The 21,589-nt window shown below is 46.9% G+C and overlaps 9 protein-coding genes across 9 annotated transcripts; 1 reads left to right on the top strand and 8 right to left on the bottom strand.

The window, feature by feature from the left end:
* Positions 1–1,111: 1,111 nt before the first annotated feature.
* On the bottom strand, positions 1,112–2,662 carry FSST1_008269 (uncharacterized protein; the record flags this gene model as incomplete). The annotated part of the gene is made up of 5 exons (XM_083225136.1): positions 1,112–1,754; positions 1,801–1,850; positions 1,907–2,024; positions 2,074–2,503; positions 2,554–2,662. The coding sequence occupies 5 exons, from the start codon at positions 2,660–2,662 to the stop codon at positions 1,112–1,114; spliced, it is 1,350 nt and encodes a 449-aa protein (XP_083084230.1).
* A 359-nt stretch (positions 2,663–3,021) lies between these two features.
* On the bottom strand, positions 3,022–4,563 carry FSST1_008268 (uncharacterized protein; the record flags this gene model as incomplete). The annotated part of the gene is made up of 1 exon (XM_083225135.1): positions 3,022–4,563. One exon carries the CDS (start codon positions 4,561–4,563, stop codon positions 3,022–3,024), a length of 1,542 nt encoding a protein of 513 aa, XP_083084229.1.
* Positions 4,564–5,902: 1,339 nt separating this feature from the next.
* On the bottom strand, positions 5,903–6,982 carry FSST1_008267 (family 8 carbohydrate esterase; the record flags this gene model as incomplete). The annotated part of the gene is made up of 3 exons (XM_083225134.1): positions 5,903–6,270; positions 6,319–6,491; positions 6,543–6,982. The coding sequence occupies 3 exons, from the start codon at positions 6,980–6,982 to the stop codon at positions 5,903–5,905; spliced, it is 981 nt and encodes a 326-aa protein (XP_083084228.1).
* A 1,098-nt stretch (positions 6,983–8,080) lies between these two features.
* FSST1_008266 (uncharacterized protein) lies at positions 8,081–9,976 on the bottom strand (the record flags this gene model as incomplete). The annotated part of the gene is made up of 1 exon (XM_083225133.1): positions 8,081–9,976. The coding sequence occupies one exon, from the start codon at positions 9,974–9,976 to the stop codon at positions 8,081–8,083; it is 1,896 nt and encodes a 631-aa protein (XP_083084227.1).
* A 1,437-nt stretch (positions 9,977–11,413) lies between these two features.
* FSST1_008265 (uncharacterized protein) lies at positions 11,414–11,933 on the bottom strand (the record flags this gene model as incomplete). The annotated part of the gene is made up of 2 exons (XM_083225132.1): positions 11,414–11,623; positions 11,676–11,933. 2 exons carry the CDS (start codon positions 11,931–11,933, stop codon positions 11,414–11,416), a joined length of 468 nt encoding a protein of 155 aa, XP_083084226.1.
* Positions 11,934–12,565: 632 nt separating this feature from the next.
* On the bottom strand, positions 12,566–13,646 carry FSST1_008264 (NADP-dependent oxidoreductase domain-containing protein; the record flags this gene model as incomplete). Its single annotated transcript, XM_083225131.1, has 3 exons — positions 12,566–12,871; positions 12,925–13,545; positions 13,602–13,646. 3 exons carry the CDS (start codon positions 13,644–13,646, stop codon positions 12,566–12,568), a joined length of 972 nt encoding a protein of 323 aa, XP_083084225.1.
* Positions 13,647–14,208: 562 nt separating this feature from the next.
* On the bottom strand, positions 14,209–15,124 carry FSST1_008263 (SDR family NAD(P)-dependent oxidoreductase; the record flags this gene model as incomplete). Its single annotated transcript, XM_083225130.1, has 3 exons — positions 14,209–14,434; positions 14,485–14,776; positions 14,830–15,124. The coding sequence occupies 3 exons, from the start codon at positions 15,122–15,124 to the stop codon at positions 14,209–14,211; spliced, it is 813 nt and encodes a 270-aa protein (XP_083084224.1).
* A 2,046-nt stretch (positions 15,125–17,170) lies between these two features.
* On the top strand, positions 17,171–18,585 carry FSST1_008262 (uncharacterized protein; the record flags this gene model as incomplete). Its single annotated transcript, XM_083225128.1, has 5 exons — positions 17,171–17,351; positions 17,406–17,462; positions 17,510–17,580; positions 17,634–18,013; positions 18,063–18,585. 5 exons carry the CDS (start codon positions 17,171–17,173, stop codon positions 18,583–18,585), a joined length of 1,212 nt encoding a protein of 403 aa, XP_083084223.1.
* A 187-nt stretch (positions 18,586–18,772) lies between these two features.
* FSST1_008261 (uncharacterized protein) lies at positions 18,773–21,510 on the bottom strand (the record flags this gene model as incomplete). Its single annotated transcript, XM_083225127.1, has 5 exons — positions 18,773–19,474; positions 19,535–20,205; positions 20,258–21,224; positions 21,276–21,323; positions 21,376–21,510. The coding sequence occupies 5 exons, from the start codon at positions 21,508–21,510 to the stop codon at positions 18,773–18,775; spliced, it is 2,523 nt and encodes an 840-aa protein (XP_083084222.1).
* Positions 21,511–21,589: the final 79 nt, after the last annotated feature.

Raw genomic sequence — 21,589 nt, 5'->3', positions numbered from 1 at the left:
TTGGGTGTTTAATGACTGAAGTTAGTTGGTGCTTACAATGAAATTTATGTGAAGATGTCTAGTTGAGGTATGAAAGTCGGAGGTCTTTATTACGAAGTTATTCAAAGACCTGATAAGCGTCTCCAAGTCATCATGTCATGCGGGGTTACGGTTGCAGATCGCCCGCGGCTTATCTTTGTTGAAGCCGAGCCGACGATATCCAAGCGGTAGACCCCGCAATCCAACGCCCTTTACTGTGTCATGTCAATTGATACGGTGAATCGGTAGTCAAAACTAGTGACAATGACTGTGGTTAGGGTATATTTAAGCTGAGTCTTGGTAAATTCCCAGATCACAGCTTCAAATAAGACGGATAACCCAAAATACTACAACATGCATAACCGTCGAATCTTAACCAGGTATACCTATTCCAATCTACAGTATACGGAAGTTCTTTTCTTTTCAGAAAAAGAAGTGCTGTATGTCGCTTCTATTTAACGTTAGACGTCCCTCAAACTGGGAGGAAACCTGTGGATCCTGGATCCTAATGTTTGTCACCCTCATTCGCTTGGTCAGTATTGAATCTGGGGTACCTCTCAAACCACATCACATGGCGCAAATAAATCCACTAACAAAAGCCCCGTGATCTCTACAGAACTAATAGAAATCGTATTATATATGATGAATCACGAATAAGATTTCGAATAGAGGATCGGACCGTTCACTCGGTACAGCAAACATCGCCATTCTCTCAAAGTTAATGTGGATAAGCTCAATGAGACAGAAGACAGAAAATGGTCATGAAAGAGCAAACTAGCTTAGTATATATAATGTATTAAGTCTCTTGTCTTATACATACGACCATACCTACCAGAAAATACGGGATCCCGTCCGCTCTCCCATAGTCAAGCTGGTAAGGGGCGGATTAGTAGTTGGGTCGGTGACGACCAGCGAATCCCCGCTGTTGTATGTTCTTTTTGTTGTTTATAAATCTGGACTGTTGCAGGGCATGTCTATCGATTAGGTTGACGATGCAGCTAAATTATTTTTATCTAGCACTATCCACATGGCGGGCAAGAAACTATAGACTATAAATGGAATTTCTATTGCAGATAAGCAGGGATTGATCTATCTATCCTCTCAGCATCGCCTCGTATCTATCTCGTCTATAATCATCTTCGTCGTCGCTATTCGAATCTGACGATTCCAAAGACTCCTCCTGACCCCCCATCTCATTCATAGCTATATCATCTCCACCCAACTTGGTATAGGCCATCCTCTGCCTCCAACTCTTATACTTCCTGATTGCAAATATGATTGCAAGCACAAATGCTGACATCAGGACCGCCATTATGCCCATCGATCTCCACAGCCTCCAACCTCTGATACAGCAGGGATACCACGCCATGAAGACACCAACACCCCATTCTTTCCAACCCATCTTTCGAGGGTGGTCTCGTACAAGGCCCTTGCGAACAAGATGCTTGAAGCGCGGACCGTTAGGTCCAGAATTGAAACGCTTGAGGCCGAAATGAGGAACTGTTTCCTGGCGAGGATCAGAGTCTGGATACTTGATATCTCCCCAGTGGCCGATGAAGTCAAACCACGAGGTCAGGTTTTGAGCAGGTTCTGTCGCGGATGGCTGCATAGGTGATATTATCGGTGTAATGGTGAATGTGTCGGGATTGAAGCGGTAGAAGTAGGCTGACAGGACTGGGTCCCATATCTTGCCCTTATCGCAGTAGTCGAACATGGCTGCGTTGTGAAGTTGATGCCTGTGCTATTAGTATTGGTTGCAAACTGAGTTAAGGACACACTTACCCTTCGGCCAGATAATTAGCATGAGAACCGAGGGCGCTGTATACCACAGGCTAGGACTTCAGTTAGTAGAATTCCAAGGATCCAATAGCGGTTACGGTTCACGTACTCTACCATCGGTTATGTTGACCCTTGAGTCATCCCACTTGAGTCCAACGCCGTCGACGTGCTGGCTATAGTATACACCAACAGGGGTACCGTTATGGAACCTAACCATGTTGTGTTCCCTGGGGAAAAGCGTCAGTTTGATCTCTATGTCAATGCGGATTTACTAACCAATCTCCAACATGATCACCAAAGTGTATCCCGGATGATAGGTTCTCGCCTGCAACGTAGTGATTTATTGGCTCCAGGACTTGAGTGATATTTGGTCCCTCGTTGAACGAATAGAAGTAAAAGTAGAAAGCGTCGACGTCCATGTCACTTTTCTCTACCAAAATGACGGCGCATGGCACAGAATCGTGGATTTGCCCGTTAACATCAGGAGCCTCGCCCAAAATCCAAGATGGGTATGTCAAAGGGTCCTCCTTGGAAGTAAGAGCAACTTCTTCACCACCATAGCCATTGAGATGTCCAAGATTCTCTAGATCAAGTGAAGATGGACCGCTGATTGGCTGCCCATCAAGTTTGGGGATTGTGTTGGAGATGTGAGCTGCGAGATCGCTCGGCATGAAGCGATCTTCCGAGTGAAGCCATACTAAGGGCGCTGCGAGATTTATCAATTTTGGTGAAGAAAGAATTCGCGATGTAACTCACCATGACTAGCAACATAATCGGGGCATCGGTTCAGGCCCGACGCTTCCGAAACAGCAGTAGTAAAGACGCTGGCAAGACTGAGCAGCAACAGCTGTTTTTGTGCAGTCATTTGAGTCAACGCGCCCCCAAACATCCCAATACCGTCCCGTCAAGCAGGATCTTTGATGTTTGTGACTTGTTGTCAAGAAGCAAACAGATCTAAACCCAATCTGATGGGAGATACCAGGCCGAAATTGCTTATTCAGCATCGGCATCTTCGGCTGAGATGCGTCGCGTTGATTGGTGGTATCGTATCAGAACCCCACTGGTGGACACTCAAGTCTCATGGTAGCTCGAACAGACAACAGAGATAGGAAAAGAAAGTTATCAGGGGAGATTGTTAATGACGCGTGTACAGAAATAAAAATGCTAAAAATAAATAAATTGAATTTTATTAACAAGCATTCGGCAGTGTAAATACGATTTTAATTATAGTTCGCTTCCGGTAATAAGATCCATCTCATTCAGTGGCACAGTCTTGGTTCTGAAGAACAACTTGTGACCAATAACCATGACAAGGAACAAAATCAAGCTGATGTAGTTCGTAAAGAACTTGCTGGTATCCCACTCGATGAATACCTCAAATCCACTAGTGATTATGATCAGAGAGCTAAAAAACAAACCATACCAAGATAGATATGGCTGCAGAGGGGCGACATAAGGTAGACTAGTACGAGGAATGCCTTGAAGCGAAAGAGCCTTCATGAATCGGATATGACATAGCGAAATGATGGCCCAGGCAATAAACCCTGCAACAGAGGTAATGCTCAGGAACCAGTTGAACACAACTGTGCCGTTGTTTGACAGGTTGAGGAACGACAAAAACCCAACCGCTGCGCAGACACCGACGGCATTGTATGGCGTTCCAAATCGGTTTGTCTTCTTCAAAAATCCAGGTGCATGGCCCGAGTCGGCAAGAGAGATCAGGATTCGGCTACTGGAATAAACATCCGAGTTGGCAGCAGTCAAAACTGCAGTCAATAGCACTGCATTGAGAATCGATGGCAGAATAGGAACTCCGGCCAGCTGGGCGACGATGACAAGAGGGGATGCTGAGGCGTCGTGTGATTCACTAAGGAGGCCTTTTTCAGTTGAAGGAATATTCAAACCGAGAAAGAAGACGGTGGCGATGAATATCGAAAACACTCCCCAAAAGGTCCAGCGCATCGCTGAAGGAATTGTCTTTCGGGGATCTTTTGTTTCGCCGGCCCCGATAGCCACCAACTCGGACCCCTGATAGCTGAAGCCTGCGGTAATCAAAACCGACCAGAAGCCAACAAATCGTCCAATATCGCCTTCAACAATGTGCTCATTGAACGCACCAGGGTCTTTCCAGTATTTGAATCCGAGATACCCTTGGTCTCCTACACCTGCGTTGACGCATATTGAAAATATGATAAACCCGATGATCGTGACGACTTTGATGCTAGAGAACCACATCTCAAATTCTCCGAACCAACGAACAGGCATAAAATTGGCTGCTGTGAAGAGTACCCAAAAGACAGCGATCCAGATTCCGATATTGAGATCCTTCTCCCAGTATTGGATAATCAAGCCAGCCGCTGTCAATTCAAGAGCAAAAGTGATTGTCCAGCTGAACCAGTAAATCCAGCCCATAGCGAAGCCAAATGTGGGATCGAGAAAGCGCGTCGCGTACGTAGTAAAAGCGCCCGCCACAGGGATATATGCTGCCATTTCACCAAGAGCTGTCATGACGGAAAACAGGAGGGTCCCAACAAAGATGAAGGCAATAAGAAGCGATACAGGACCAGCTGTTGCCAAGGCATTTCCTGTTCCGATAAAAAGGCCTGTGCCAACGGCAGCGCCTATGGCGATGAACTGGAGATGGCGGCCATGAAGAGCTCTTTCAAGTTCTGTGCCAGTGGCTTCGGGGCCGTTTTGAAGAGATTTGGTTGAGGGCGCTGACTCGTTGGCCTCGTGTTGAGGGTCTGATTTAATGTGCAAATCCATCGTGATCCATATAGAGACGTGTCTGCCAAAAGAAGAACAAGCAACCAAAGGGACAAGTGGAATGAATCATTCCTTTATGCTTTTCGGTTCCAGCGACATAGCGAAAGTCGGACCCCATCAAGATGTAGAGGCGACTATCATGTCCGAAGACTCTCAATACCCAGGAGTGGTTGACCATCTTGTCGTTGAAAGGCGGATTTAGTGGAGTCATTGAGCTCAAATACAATTACCATTAGATAATAGCTTGTCAGAAACGACAATATTGTTTTTACCCCAGTTACTGAACATGACCATGGGGAAAGCCATACCTTGCCATGTTTGTTGTTGTATGCATCTCGATTTTCTGGCGTTGATCTAGTTTTGATAGTCACGCCTTGAGAGAACATGTGAGCTACTCAATGCCTACAAGTGGATTATGTACTAGCCCACAACAGAATTTGTAGTGTACGGTCCGTTTAATATGTTGTTCTCTGGGAGAAATTGAAGTGTCTGCATTATGTCTTGCAAGGGCGGATGTCGATATTGGGCGTAGTGGGTCTAGTCTCTAAAGGGCGGAGGCTAGAATTTGTCACCATCGACACCTTCTGTTTATGGTTACCTTTTATAGTCAGTATCATAAGTTTATGCGGGGGACATTATTGTCTAGCTGATAGAGATAGATAGCTGCCTTGACATTAACTTTGTCGGGACTGGACTCTGTCCGACATCGCAACCTCCACGTTGCTTGTGCATGACTTATGAGCCATGACAACTAAGGCCCCTTCTAGCCTTGATGAATCCTCGTTAGTTATAAACACGCTGTTAAACAATAGGGTTATAAGCCCAAAAAGGTGCCACCAATATCGATTTGAATAGCCATTAGTCGTTGACGTGGTGTTATTCTGGGAGAACAAGTAACCTATGGCAAAAGGATTGACAAGGATACTTCGTCCCTAGGTACCTATACTGACTTCAGTCCAGTCCACTTATTTAAGGAAGTTACGAGTAGGCCTATGACTATTCATTAAACCTGTTGAAACAGAAAATGTTTTTTTCTTCTTTTTATATGCATTTTATCTGGAACATTTTTCTGCGGAAGATTTTGCTCCGAAAACCCAGTTGATAGGAATTGATTATACGAAGCCTCGTTTCAAATAAATGATATGACGCGGCCAACGCAAATAACATTGATGAATAATATTTCAATGATCTAAGAATTGAAATGTATAGTAGTTTAATTTATATGACCAAGCTTTAGAAACCAATCGTGTCAATGACTTTCAATATGTACAGTGAATGAGGGCATCTCAGGATCGCTCTAGAAGAGTAACCATCCAGCTTTGCTCGACAGTTGACGTAGTTACATGTAAGAAGCATCATAGAATCCCTTGGAAGCGTAGCTTGATGTAAGAACAGTGGAGATAGAAACAGCAGAGCTCAGCTTCTTGGAGAACGAAGCACGGGCACCGGTAGAACCAGCACCTGTGTTGCCGAACTCATTGAACTGGACATGGGCAGTGTTCTCTTCACCCTTGTTCCAAATCGACCATCCGGCAGGATGGATGACAGCGCTCATGCTGGTCTTTTGGAATGTCACACGAGCGTACTGCCTCCAGGGTCTGCCGAGGTAGTAAGCGCCATTAGCGACATTGTTACCGGCAGCAGCGGCGATGTTGCAGTTGTTGAAGACATAGTTGGACATGTTGGAGTCAGAGTCTCGGCCGTTGGCTACATTTGTTAGCGGTATTTTCCAAAACCTTCTGTTGCTGGACTTACCAGTGATGTAGCCGACAGAGGCAGAGACAACGCGAAGGTCGTTCTTCTCAAACCAGACAGACGCGCGCTGACCAAAGATAAAGTCAGTAGCACCAGCGATCATACACTTGGAGTACAACTGGTATCCCTCGTTGGCGAGGAGGGTATCTTGGAACCCAGTGAGAGCGACACCACTTTAGCAAAGTTAGAGAGGCTCCCCAATGATCACAGTAGATTATACTTACTAGTATCCGCTGTCTGCGTACGCGCTCAGAGCGACAGCCTGGCTGCCCTTTCCATAAGTGTTGGCAACGTTGACGTTGTACAGCTTGAAGTTCGTAGCCTTAACGCGAAGCGTGGCACTTCCGTCGTTGTTGAGGCCATCTGCTTGGCTTTTTTTCGCCGTGATGGTGACCTTGTTACCAGCATAGCCGCTTGTATCGGTGGTGTATCCGTACATGGTCAGCTGGGCGCTGCGTGCAGGAACAAGAACCTGTTCGTTGTAGGTTCCCTGGTCGATGAAGATACATTGTGTTCCTGAGGCAGTGGTTGACAGAGAGTTTACCGCAGACTGGATGGTACCGAATTGACCTCCCTTCTTGACTGTGATACATCCGCTGGGCGCCGTCGTTCGGCTGGCAGCCAGTGCCGCAGTAACGAAGTTGAGAGTTGCAAAGAGCTTCATGATGATGTGTATGTCAGAAGGGATCAAGGCAGGCCAGTGGTTGATCCAAAGTGACAAAGGCCGATGCAGTACTTATATATCATGGCCGTGTGCAAAACCCCTGATATTTACGTCTCCCGGTACATCCGCATGTATAGTAGAGTGCAGCCCTAAACCTTAAACGCAGCGTGGTAGTCATTTTAAATGATTGGTGGAGAAAAGCCGTTCAAGAAAATACGAGGCCATTTTGTCCAGGATCAATGCTGCCTCAATCTGGGGGTTAGCCTGTGTCCCCCGGAGTGTAAACCTCCGCAGTTGGTTTCAACCGTTTCAAGCCCACTGCCGTTTCCCCATAGCAGTCGACTTAAACAAGCATAGCAGGGTTATATCGATCGACTTATAGTCCGTTTGGATCACGAACAGAGGCATTTACTTGGTGGATTAATATTTTCCACATGCACTCTAGGAAATCCGGGGTACACAAGTTTCATGGTCCCCCAATATGCAATTTTTCCACTATGTAACTTGGTAGCGTTACTCTATACATAGTTTGTGGTCAGATGCATCGTGCCCAAAGGGTGAAATTGACTTTCTTACGCGTTACAGTTACATTGGCAGACTCGGAGCAGGGGTAGGGATTGGGGGGAAATGGCTAGAAAAAAGTAAAAGGAAATGAACAAAGCAAATGCGTCAGGCAATTGATCATTCAAGCAAGATGTAGAGTAGATGATAGAGAAGTAAATTGACCTCTGAACACAAAGTCTAAAGACTATGGAATACAACTCGTTCCCCAAAGCCCAAAGCCCGAAGCCATCAATCAGAGAATCTCCATCCAGTCGTCGATATTACATACGTGTCTATCGTAAACTATTTTAGGCCGACATATTCGACAAAGGCACCCATAATACATAAGATCATGAAAGATAATAAGGTAAATATCCACTGCACAGAACAGGCTGCCCACTAAGAAGGTAAGAAGTGAAGTCGCAGGAGCCCCAATAGCAACGGAGTGGAAATAGAACTTCGAAGCGAAAAGTGTGCGCACACTCGGTCATGCACGATGCATTTCTGGAAAGGTGTTAGTCTAAGGTGGTACTGGAGTTGGGGGTGGGGGAAATACTAACAGAGGAGAGCAAAGGCACCGACGGCAATGAGAGCCAGAACGGGGCGAACACGGTCACCGCCAGAGACGATGACAACGTCATCACCGGAAGGCTTTCCGTGCTTGCACACAGAAGGCTCAACGAAGGGAACAACGTCCCATGGGTTGTAGCCGAGGCAGACGGTGTAAGCCTCCTTGCAGGTCTCGATGATGGCACCGGAAGCATCGCAGCAGGCCTTGTAGACAGTGGTGCACTGAACACAGCACTCCTCATCAGAGCCAGACTTGGAACCGTTGTAGCCAGTGTCGCCCTTGGACTTGCTGTTGCTGTCGGACTTGTCACCACCGGTCTTGGAGTCGTAGCCAGAGTCGCCACCCTTGCCGTTGTAGCCAGTGTCGCCCTTAGACTTGGAGCCAGAGTTGTCTCCGTGCTTGCAAACAGTAGGCTTAACGTAGGGGGTAACATCGAAGGGACTGTAACCGAGGCAGACGGTGTACTCGCTCTTGCAGGTCTCGATGTCGTGGCCATCAATGGAGCAGCACTCATCGTAAACAGTGGTGCACTGAACACAGCACTCCTCCTCAGAGCCAGACTTGGAACCGTGGTAGCCAGAGTCGTTACCCTTGCCGTTGTAGCCAGAGTCGTTACCCTTGCCGTTGTAGCCAGAGTCGTTACCCTTGCCGTTGTAGCCAGAGTCGCTACCCTTGCCGTTGTAGCCAGAGTCGTTACCCTTGCCGTTGTAGCCAGTGTCGCCCTTAGACTTGGAGCCAGAGTTCTCGTACTTGCAGACAGTGGGCTTGACGTAGGGGACAACATCCCATGGGTTGTAACCGAGGCAGACAGTGTACTCCTTCTTGCAGACCTCAATGTCACCCTTCAGGCAGCACTCATCGTAGATAGTAGTGCACTCAACACAGCACTCCTCAACAGTGATCTCGATCTCCTTGTGGCCGTAGTTGTCGTACTTGGAGTTGTAGTAGTCCTTTCCGTGGCTGGTCTCGTACTCCTTGTAGTAAGACTCTTCGTGCTTGCAGACAGAGGGCTTGGTGTAAGGGACAATGTCGAAGGGGCTGTAGCCGAGGCAGACAGTGTACTTCTCCTTGCAGATAGCGATATCGGCACCGGGGATAGCACAGCACTCATCGTAGATGGTAGTGCACTCAAGGCAGCAGTATTCAGCAGTGTAGTAACCCTCGTGGTAAGACGAAGTGGAGTAAGAAGAGGAAGAGTAGTGACCAGACTCGTAGTAAGAGCTGTACTTCTCGTAGAAGTAGTGCTCGTCATACTTGGATTCGTAGTCAATGTAGTACTGCTTCTCATGCTTACAGACGGAGGGCTTGGTGTAAGGAACAACACCCCATGGGTTGTAACCGAGGCAGACAGTGTACTTCTCCTTGCAGATAGCGATGTCAGCGCCAGGAACGGCACAGCACTGGTCGTAGACGGTGGTACATTCGTAGGCGCAGATATCAGGGGTGAAGCAGCTGCCAGTGCCACAAACGCACTTGCCATCGTCGTGCTTGGGGGGGTAAGGCTCGTGCTTGCACACAGAGGGCTTGACGTAGGGAACAATGTCCCATGGGTTGTAGCCCAGGCAAACAGTGTAAGACTTCTTGCAGATGGCAATGTCAGCGCCGGGGATGGCACAGCACTCGTCATAAACGGTGGTACACTCGTAGCAGCAGACCTCGGGGCTGGCGGTCTTGGTGGGCTTGACCATGGTGGTCATGGTACCAGTCGAGGTGGTGGTGTCAGTGACGGTGTCGGGCAGGGCACTGGTAACCGAGGTAGGCACGTTCATGCCGCCACTGGTAGTGGTCATATCCGTAGTGGGAATGGGAGTCATCTGGGCGAGGCCAGTGGCACTCATAGCCACGGTCAAAAGACCGGACAGAGTGTGGGAGTATCTCATCTTGGAAGACTGAGACCGGGATCAGGGGAAAGAGAGTGTATTAAGTTGGGTAAAAAACAAATTGCAGAAAAGAGTGAATGTCGAGTGGGTTAGTAAAGAGTGGCAGTCGCAACCGAGCTGTAAAAGAGTGATGCTGGTTGTGCTGAAGAACTGATTTGGAGGGAAGTTGAGGACCTTCTTATACTCGATTTGTCCAACTCAAGGACCCCTTTGAACCCGTGTCGAATGCTAGCTCTGGTCCCTTCCTCGCCTCTCCAGACACAATAGACCCGTTCTGGAATCTGGGGAAGGGGGCTTTGGAATTGGGGAAATTCGACATTTCCCCGGATCAAAGTGCTAGACTATAGAGCGCTTCCAGGGAGGCGGTCAACTTGGGAGAGGGATTTACCACTCTAGAGAGACATGCCCCTCGATAATGTTTCAGTCATGCATATTTTAGCAGTGGATATCAGATGCGTTGGCTTCCTCTAACCTCGTATTTGTGTCAAGAATGTGTTAAAATTGATAGGGAATTGAAGACGGATAATTCTATGGTCGCCGGCTTGGCAGATCAATACTTGGTGTGATAGATGAATGGCCTGAATCAACAGATGCATTCACAACAGAATTCCGAGTACAGTTTCTCTTGGCTTTCAACGGTCGAAAATGTTTTGAGAAGGGAATTCACCGCCACAGTCACAAGGTTACTGTCATTTTTACAGCTGAAGGGAGAATGAGACATTGTCTCGGAACCTCGCTTTAACCTCAATTCACCCTAAAGAACTACCCAATTGGAGTCCATAAAGCAATACCACTTCATGCCTCGAGTAGAAAGAGGCTTGCCGAAAGCCGATGCCCAGACTTTTTAGCTTGCAAGTTGAACCTATCTAGCTTCGCCTGACCTTGGGATAAAGAAACATGCATCTCTTTGAGACTGTACAAAGGTTCAATAAGGGCCCAGCCATCTCATCCCAAAAGACTTACCGCTAGATCACACTGAGGCTTGTGATGATGTCTTTGAACCAGTGCATTGCCGCCTGGGCAAAGCTTGTCTGCTTCTTCGAGTCAGCTGGCTGAGATCAAGGGGGCACAATAATCAAATTATTGTGAGATGATTAAATCAAATTCAATACTGAACCTACTTAGATTGGTTCTAGAATGGACTCTGTTTTCGGACTTTCGGTCCTCCTCTTGGTCGGGACATCGCGCGGTGATTTGTGGCGCAAGAGTCATTTCAGACGGTCTCACACGATCCCTAGAAATGTTTCACCGCCACCCAAATAAACAAATATGCATTTTTTTTAACCTTGATTACCTTATTCGCTTAGCGCTCTGCATGCCAATCCAAATTGCAGCTAGATAACACGTTTCGCCTTTACTACTGCTGTCGAGTGCAATGTGAACAGATTCACAAAGCAAAACCGTTCAGGGTACGAAGACATTATCGTTGGAATTAGATTACGGCCATATGGAATCAGGTGTCAAAGACTTTGTCATAAGAAACAGCTCGCTATTGCGATCCATCAGTCTCTTCCCAAAAAGGAGACTGCAGAGAATGTATCGAACCACGTCGTTCAACCCTAGAGCCTCGATACCCCCGGCCGCATCTATCATGCTGATAGCTCCTAATACGTGCCTCGCAGCCATCGAATGGTTTCCACACATGACCTATATGATATGAGTATCTCTTGTGTGTCTGTCCAAGAGAAATTGCACTTACTTCGTCGAAAGACAACACGATAGTCATCGATACAGCTTTTCGTCGCGAGGATGATTCATCTATAAACATGGACTCTTGCACGCCTCGCAGATAACGTAGTTTGTACCGGATAGCCATATCAGCAAAGCCATCTTGTAGTTCGATCAAAGATAGATGACGGCATGCGGCAAGCAGAAATCCTCGAAGGATAATGGGATCACTGGCAACAAAGGACATCCAGTGGCTTCTTATATCCATGACCTTCTCTTTTAGGCCCATGACTACAGGACAGTAGGATATTTGGGCGGGTAGGACCGTTTGTATGTCTGCAACATGGTTTAGTGTCGTAGACATCAATACCGAACATCTACCCTACGCATGACTTACAGTGGTTCAAAACAAAGTGTTCCATGGACGAGAGATGCTGACGAAGACGGCAAATCCCATCCGATTGGAAATCACCAGACAGAATACGTGGGACTGCAATTGATGGTTTATCTAATTGTTCCCATGTGTCTTTTGGTCCCGGGTCATCGCAGCTATCATCGTTTTTGCGTCCCGCCTTGACAATATTGTATTCTGCCACATGCCTTCTCCGAGTTTTTGCATGAGCGATGCGAGCAGCATGAGAATGGACTCGGCGGGTTGTCTTGGCAGAGGCTCGTTGACCTGGATTAGATACAATGATAAAATTCATAGTTACACCTGTTTAATCAGATCTTTAGATAGACTGCAAAGTTGTATTTATTCTTCCAACGATGGCACAAGTAAAGTTCATCCTTCAGTCCAATTTGTCAGCGTCCTCATCCGCTATTCTTGCATGGCCAAGAAGTGCTCCTACTATATTGAGACTAGTCTACCACTACGCACCCTTCACCCTTTCGTGATTGGATACTCAGATTGCCAGGTCTTTACAAATGGTATTTGATCTCATCCCCAACCTCTTCGTACACCTGATCAATGGCTGCAACGACCTCCTCAGGCAATGGGCCCTCTTCGATTACCCGAAGGTTGTTTTCCAGCTGCTCCAAGCTTGACGCGCCGATGATGACGCCATCGCCGTGATCTTGCTTCAGGATGCTATGGTGAGCTGTCCATCGGAGTGCGGCAGCATGGCCTCCAATGCCGTACTTGGCCGCTACCCGAAGCGCTTTATCCACAGCGGCTTCAATCGACTGTTTGACGTACATGGCAACATACATGCTCCCAACTTTGGTCTGTCGCGAAAATTAGTCAGTTCTCGTCTCTCCAAGCGCGTTATTCCACTCACTGATCCTGAAAATCGCGACATTGGCTCAGCGCTTTTGTGCTTCTGGGCGAAAAAGCCACCTGCGCCGGGGCTATAAGCGTAGAACGCCATTCCATGCTTGCGGAGGAGAGGGAACAATTCTTTCTCTGCGCCACGGACAATTGGGTTATAATGGCCCTGGTAAACGCTCGGCTTAATAAACCCCAGTTTCTCACAGATCTCAATGGTTTTCTGAACCTCATCTGCTCGATAGTTAGAGATGCCCCAAGCCTTGATCTTGCCATCTCGGTGAGCTTGATTGAGGACCTCCAGAACTGGCTCGAGTGGATGCACGCGTTCAGGTAGTTGAAGATAATAAATATTTATCTGGTCGATTTTCAGGTTTTTCAACGAGTTGTCAATGTCGCGCAAGACACTCTCCTTGGTGTGACCTTCGAACCAGTCTGCTTTAGTATCGATATGGAATCGGTCGCCTGCAGAGACAGCACCAATTCTAGGCTCAGACGTGTACGGGGCGCCTGGGGAGTAAACGGCAGCAGTGTCAATTTGGTCATGGCCATGCTTGGAAAAGACGTCAAGAAATGCGTTTACTTCATCCGGAGTAGAGAAGCGTGCCATGGGGTCGACGGAACTGTCACCAATCTGTGAGAAAATCATGTTAGATTGGGGAAGGCAGGGATGAAGTTGGCATTCCTCACCGGGGCGGCTCCGAGGATCAATTTGATACTAGCATTGTTTTCCATGATTGATGGTGTTTCTTGATTGTAAACACGAGAAGAGATGACCTGGGAATGGATGGAAAGACGCAAGATATTGACATTGACCTGATCATCTCTTAAATATCATAAAACGAGAGGCCAGTGCTTAGAAATCGAGTGAAGAATAGCTAATCTGCCAAGATGTGCTGTTTCCAGATATAGACTAACAAGTGACATCCTGCTGGATGATAAATTCTTAGTAGTAGAGTATGCATCAGCTGTATATGTGTATAGTTGTCGCCAAGAAGTGCAGTTTCCTTTTTGAGTAAGTGCAAAATGAGATGTACAATGCAGTATCCGTTGTGAGGCGAAAAAGACAACATTACACAGCTAAACTAATTAGTTTTCACCTCCTAAAGTCTATAGTATCGTAATATTACAAATCATCACAAGTGTTCATCTGCTCATAAAACTACCATGCTCGATTGTGATGAAATTACCCTGTAGGTATTGCTGGAACCATTCTACGCTATACTTCTTCGAGAGTCCTTATCGATAATGAGATTTGTACAATTATAACTCCTTTATGCTAATGTTATGCAGGCTCTTATGCAACATAATTAGCTTCCATCCAACCACCATCTACATAAATCTCCTGCTTGGTCATGAACTTGCTCTCATCTCCCAGCAAAAAGGCAATAGAAGCAGCGACCTCTTCAGGCTTTGAGTAGCGCTTGATAATTGATGTCAAGTTGTCATCCTCTGTCATGGTCCATGTCGTACCATTGGGCAAGTGCAGCGGCTGCTTGATCATGTCTGTATCGATGCATCCACTGAACAATGTTAATAAACAAGTCTACAGACTCAGTGCAGTTCGACTTACGGGCATAGAAGATTGACTCTGATGGGATTCTTGGGGTACTTCGCACCACCCTCATACGCAGCACTCTGACTCAAGCCGCGGATAGCATTCTTTGAAGCGGCATATGCTCCCATGTTACCTGAAGCGTACTTGACCTGTTGACTACCGCAGTTGACAATGCTGCCTCCAGGCTTCATGTTTTTCATCTCGTACTTGATGCAGTTAAAGGTGCCAATGACATTGACATCAAGCATTTGCTTCAATTCCTCAAGGTCAAGATCCTCGATGGGATGGATACTCTTGTTCATCTTGGCTGCATGAAATGTCAGAACCTTAGTTGGCTAAACATCGAATGGGAAATCTTACCTGCTACATTAGCAGCACCATCTAATTCTCCCCATTTAGCAACTGTGCCCTCGATCCAAGCCTTGACATCCTCAGGCTTGGTAACATCAGTAGGAAAATAAATAACGCGATCCTTGACATCGGGAATATCCTGCTCAATACCAGCGATGGCCTTCTCCAGATTCTCCTTGGAAGTTGCTGCCATGGACACCTTGGCACCACGGGTAAGAAGGTACCTAGAAAGGGACAGACCAGTTCCCCGGCTGGCGCCAGAGACGACAATAACCTTGTCTTGGAAAGGGTATGGGTTTGCCATTTTTAAAAGATTAGAAGGATAAAATTGCTATGAAGAAAATTACACATGGAGAATAAGGTACAATGCTTAATGCTAGATTATATAGTCCAGTCCGCGTTTTCCATCAAGTAAAGCGTTGGTCGGCTCGGTGGGTAATTGACAATCAGATTAGAACAAACATGGGAGATGGTTACAGTACAGGAAGCCTAGCGATTGCTAATATCTTGGTATGGAGCCAGAATGGGGATTGGTATCCTGGCCACCTTGACTCGAAGGTCTTTGAGATCAGGGAAATGATTGAATCGCCGCGATGTCTCTTTCCTCGAGGGGATATTGCTTCCGCGAGGATGGAAAAGATCCTCGTGGGCTATGAAGCTCGCTTGGAAAATCTGCAGCAGGTTTCGCTTCAAAAGGGGGGGGATCTTTCCTTGGTGTCGGGTCAGAAGATCCTTACCCGAAAAATAGTAGAGTTGTATTCCTTGGTGGAGGGAGCACTGCAGGGGGTGACAAGGACTCGGGAACTTGACCAATACTGTTGTCTATATGTTGCGGGCCTTGCATAAGACAAAACAAATATTCACCAGGCCAGTTACTTCTTCAAGTGAGAGATTGCATTGTTAAAGATGCCTGTAGAGAGGAAATATTGGACTTTGCTTTTGTTGCAACCGTCTGTTAGCGTATACTACAGATAGAAACGGTCGGACTTAAAATTCGGGCGAACCCGCCCGTGATCGCCTGAGCTTTATCATCAGACGAGAGTCCATGAATGGAACATGAATAGATTTTCTATGGACCTCTGGACAAGGATGTTAATCCTATTCTCCTGCCGCAAGGGCAACGATGGAGCCGTTTCTTCTGTATATCCACTTATATCTGGGTGAGGGAAGAGAAATCCGAATAGCCGAACAAATAATGTCTAAGAACCGGAAGTAACGAACGGTTACAAAAAGGAAAAGAAAATGATACATCGCCAAAAAGGACACAAGAATGCAGGAGCTGAAAATTGCCAAACAGGAATTGGCATTGGCAAGCCACTGATGGAGAACCGAAAAGAAACGTTGAGGATTATCCTGACTGTTCCTGGCCACGAAGGATGACGACGCTTTCCTAAAAACCACAACATAGAATCCTCCGGATGAACAAGAGCCCTTGTATGTACCTGAAGCAAGTCTCATTCCACAATCACGGACGAGATTCACCCTAGGGAATAGATCGACCAGACTGTTGGATATTATTTCCGAAAGTCGATAACAACCCTTGAGCTGCATTGTCTTAAGGCCAGGCCAGAAATCCTCTGGTCTTGGCTTGCAGTTGAAAACAGGCCACCCAAGTCTACGTTTATGCTCCCAGCGTTGAAGGTCAGGCAATCGGCTCGGAGAGTGGAACACGAATCAGGACAAAGGGATATCAAGAGGCTGATTGGTCTTGACATGATGCTGAGCTGCAACTTTGTGGACCATTGTAACCTGCTCAGCTTTTCGACTGGATGATATGATGTACGAGCGAATTAGAGAGAAGCACTGGAGAACTTGAGACTAGAAAAAGAAATTCTGCGGTAACGGTAAGGTTCTATGGACTGTAAGACCAACAAGAGTGCGCCGCTGGAAAAGAAAGACTTTTCTTGTCTTTCCTCTAACCGTTTCAAAGCCCAATCACTCGCTTGCATGGCAACGCTGGACCATTTCTTTATTAGATCTTGGCTTGAATCGGTACCAAGACATGGAGCCCTTCCAATCTCCCTTCCCAAGTCCCCAGGACGATATTGCCGAAGGGAAGACAATCCTTGAGGACCTGAAGTGAAGTGGAGTCAATGCAGAATTAAACGTGTGTAAAGCTCCTGACATGCTTCTTTCTTTTTCCCCAGAAGCAAATAAGGAATTAAAGTGCAGATCTCCCATCTCTTCCCGTATTAATTAGCAGCTCTCTTCCGATGGAGTAGAAAGAGGGCTGGTTGGTCTCTCGGTTGATTCCAAGTTAAACTTGAAGCTGCTTGTCTGATCTTTTCCTCTCCAACACACTCATAATACACTTCGAGTCTAATTCGGCCCAGCCTGAGTGTCCACCACCATGGAAGTCGACCCGTATATGATGGACCCGCCGCGGGACCAGGACAGATGGGATGCTGGAAGTAGTGCACCAACGCAGATTATTCTGGGAGCTTGTCTATTCACGTTGGCGACAGTCGTTTACGGTCTGAGAATATTGACAAGAGTACGTTTGCAGAAGAATGCACTTCGTCTCGATGATCGTAAGTTTCCCCCCCTTTGTCACACATGTTCTCAAGGCTGATGATGGTTACTAGTTCTCACTGGTGCTTCGTTGGTGGCATGCTGGACGTTCTATGCTTGCACAATGGGCAGTAAGTCAACCAACCTCCATTGAACTTTAGCATACTTACCCGAATAGTGGTGGCTCAAGGTGGTTGTGCTACCAACTTTTGGCAGGTCAAGCAATCGCAGTATGAGACATTACTCAAGGTATGATCTTCTTCATTCAATACCGTACCTTGAACACCACTAATAGTCTTTAGTGGACTGTCCCAGTCAATATCTTCTACATGCTCTCGTCCGATCTCGCCAAGATTTCCCTTCTGTTCTTCTACCTCCGCCTCTCACCCGAACGGAACTTTCGAATCGTCGTATACGTATTGATCACCCTTTTTGGTCTATACGCCCTCATATACGCCATGATCAGTCTTTTCGGTTGTCAGCCAATTAAGGCGTCTTGGGATCTTGCTGCACAAGCGACAGGAAAGTGCATCGACAAGTTCGGGTTTTTCTTGGCAGCTTCAGTAGCCAACGTCGTTATGGATCTGGTCATTCTGCTTCTCCCTTTACAAATTGTCATCCCACTCCAAATTCCGCGACGACAAAAGATGTCATTACTTTTTCTTTTCACTACTGGCGGCTTGTGAGTACCTCTGTACAAAATACTCTATGGATGCTAACGATTTGTCTAGCGTTATTATCGTTGCTATATACAACTGTGTTCTCACTGTCAAGCTATTCAGCAGCCCGAACTACACCTGGGGCCTAGCATACGAGCTGTGCTGGATGTATGCGGAGTTGACGGGCTGTGTCATCTGCGCATCCGCCAGTTCTCTCAAGCCTTTCTTCAAGCGCATTATACCAGCTCTGTTCAGCAGTCACGGCGCCAGCTACGGTCCATCCGGTGCAACAGGTGGATCCCACGCTATTGTTAACAGCAGAAGGCAACTAAGCCGCAAGCAAGCGGATGCAATTGAACTTCAATCAGGAGATGACTCTGAGTCGGGGCAAAAGGTCATGGACGATGACGAAACCAAGCTCTGGCCAAAGCCTAAGAGCAGTTTCGACAATAGCAACGGTAACCACAAGGTCTTAGTTTCTGCAACAGGTGAGAGCAATGGAGTGGGAAGAAACAGTTCGAGGTTTCAGAGGAATGGGAAATCAGATGGAATTGAGATAGTTTCGACAACGGAGGTGTTGTACAGTCCCAGATAGATTTTTGTTCTCTGTACATAATATGTTCATAGACTAGAGAAACCCTTCGTTGACTATCTTCTGATTAAAAAGTAATACCTATTGGTGTTTACAAAGCGTCACTGCACATTCCCATCGTTCACTGAAGTGGTTAAGTTGACCTTTTTCATATTGACCACAAATATTCTACTACCTATTTGCGTTACCATCATAGGCTCTTCCAAAAGAAGGTTTCGGGAAGCACAAAACTCTCTCGCGTAATTTCGTCGTTGGGATTCGAGCTTGAGGCAAGGATAATTGTATATGTTCCAGCCTCGGCCTTCCACCTGGATGTTTCCTGACACCAGAAGGACAAAGAATATTTATCAAGTACCAAATCAACGGTCTTGGTTTCATCTACATCCAGGTATGCTTTGTTAAATGCCTTCAGCTCCCTAACCGGCCGCTGAAGGGAAGGGTTGGCATGATGGATGTACAGCTGCACAACCTCAGCCCCAGAAAATGGTCCCTGATTTTTAATATCGACACTGACTCGCATCTGATGATCAACAGAAGACTCAAATTCCTTGGGGACCGTGAGATTAGAGTAAGCGAATTTTGAGTATGACAACCCGTGGCCGAAGTAGAAGAGAGGCTCGCGATCAACCATTTCGTAGTATCGATGACCGATAAAGACGCCTTCGCCATAGACAATATCATAATCAGCCTTGGAAAAGGTAAGATACGCTGGTGTGTGCTTGATGGACTTGGGGAATGTCAGAGATAGTCTTCCAGATGGGTTGGCTTTGCCGAAGAGGACGTCGGCCATTCCATGACCGCATTCCTGGCCACCGAACCAAGCGTGTAAAAGTGTCGAAGCCTGCGACTCCCATGGCATCTCAATGGGTAGTCCCGATTGGGTAATGATGATCTGAAATTGTTGTCAGTGTCAAAGTTCTACTGGTCCTGGGATCAAGGACGGCCATCTTACAGCATTAGGATTAGCCTGCAAAACAGCCCCAATCAACTCGTCAACTCGGCCTGGCAAGTTCAAGTGCTTTCGGTCGCTTCCTTCATACTCAAAGTCTGATGAGAGTCCAGTAATGACAATAGGGACATCGACCTTCTTGGCCAGCTCGATAGCGTCTTTGATGCCTTGGTCCTCATCATAGAGCTCAAAGATACCAACACGTCCAGTGAGTGTTAGTGCAGTACCGACGCCGCCGGACAAGTTCTCGTTGACCTGAATTACTTGAAGGTCAAGAACTTGGCCCTTCTGGAACTCTCCTTCGTAGAATCTCTCCATGGAAAGACGATTGAAGCATGGTGTTGAGTCTGTTTTGGGTGGCTGACTCGTCCATAGATCAATGACATCCTTTCCATCGATACACAGTTTACCCTTGCCACAAGTACTGAAACCAAACTTGAGTCTTCCAGATTCTTGGATCGTGTACTTAGCTTGAGCCTTGACGTAGTATTTGGCAGGAATGATTGAGTGGTAGCTTTCAGGCACATCGACTAGCTGCTTCTCTGCGATGGTTGAGACAATCGCCTCAGCGTCCTTGTTTTGCTCTGGGTCCTCTCCGAAGATCTCAATATGCCAACCCTCCGTCTTACCATATGGGGTCTTGTGGCCCTTGATAAGCGGACTAAATCGGAAAGCTGTGCCGACATAAGTAATTAAGTGTGGGCACAAGAGGAATTTGCGACTTACAGTTACATCCCGGCGTGTAAGTGATGTTCTCTTCCCCAACAACCTCCTTGATAGCTTCGTATGGAGTAATACCATAATAAGGCTCGACTTCAGCACTTCCACCGCCACAAAGTGAAGGGTTCTTGACATGATCTCCGATAAGTCCATACTTTAGTTTCTCAGGATTCTTGATCGGCAATCTTTCCTTTTCATTCTTCAGAAGTACGATGGACTCAGCGACGAGCTGTCGAATCAAGACTCGTTGTTCTGGAGTGTCCGACTGAGGTGACTTTCCAGAAACCTCCCCGGCCTTGACTTTGTTGATGAGATTCAAGACGTTCTCGACAGATTGATCGACCGTTGCTTTGGAGACCTTTCGAGAGTTGACAGCAATACTGAGGCGCGTTCCTCTCCAGTCTGTCGGTCCGGGCATCTCGAGATCCAAACCGGCGTTGATAGCCTCTGAGGTGCTGTAAGTACCGAACCAGTCACTCATAACGAGACCCTTGTATCCCCACTCTTCACGAAGAATTTCCTTCATCAACAAAGGGTCTTCGCTTACATGAACACCGTTGATCTTGTTATATGAAGTCATGATCGTCCAAGGGTCGGAACCTCGAAGTGCAAGCTGGAATGGTAACATGTGCACTTCTCTGAGAGTTCTTTCCGTCATGACCACGTTATCCTCAATGCTATTATCGGATTGATCGTGGGCCGCATAGTGCTTGACACTTGTTCCAACGCCCTGTTCTTGAACACCGTTGATATAGTGCGCGCCCAGAGTACCGCTGAGAAAAGGGTCCTCTCCGAATGCCTCGAAACCGCGTCCGATCAAGGGTGAGCGTTGTAGGCAAAGGGTAGGTGCCAACAGTACATGAACGCCGCGATACTTCGCTTCTTCACCTAGGAGACTGCCAATCTTGTGAATGAGCTCAGTGTTGAAAGTTGCACCCATCCCTGTTGCGGATGGTAGCATAGGACTGGGCATCTAGTTGTTTGTGTCAATCGGGTGTTTGTATCGACATTATAGGCCACTTACGCGTGTGAATGATCGTCGGCCACGTATTCCATGGGGTCCATCTGAAGTCTGTTTGTGTTAGATAGATCTTGTTCTCATTCCCTCCACCTGTTTGGCTTACAATAAGACCAGGAATGCCATGATGGTCGAGGCCAGTCATGCGAAACGAGCCTTGACCAGCAAGGAGTTCCACCTTCTCATCGAGAGTCAGTTGACTCAACAGAGCTTTAACATCGACGAAATCTTTGTCGGTCATTATTTCTGAGGTTTTTTTGTTACTGAACAAAGAACTTAAAGATTACCTGTTGAAACTCACGCGGTATATAAGCTACCCG

Source organism: Fusarium sambucinum, chromosome II (genome assembly GCF_050947815.1).
Source record: "Fusarium sambucinum isolate potato_lamoka chromosome II, whole genome shotgun sequence".
Lineage (NCBI taxonomy): Eukaryota > Fungi > Ascomycota > Sordariomycetes > Hypocreales > Nectriaceae > Fusarium > Fusarium sambucinum.
The sequence above is the reverse complement of the archived record's forward strand: the minus strand, read 5'-3'. Positions and strand labels throughout refer to the sequence as shown.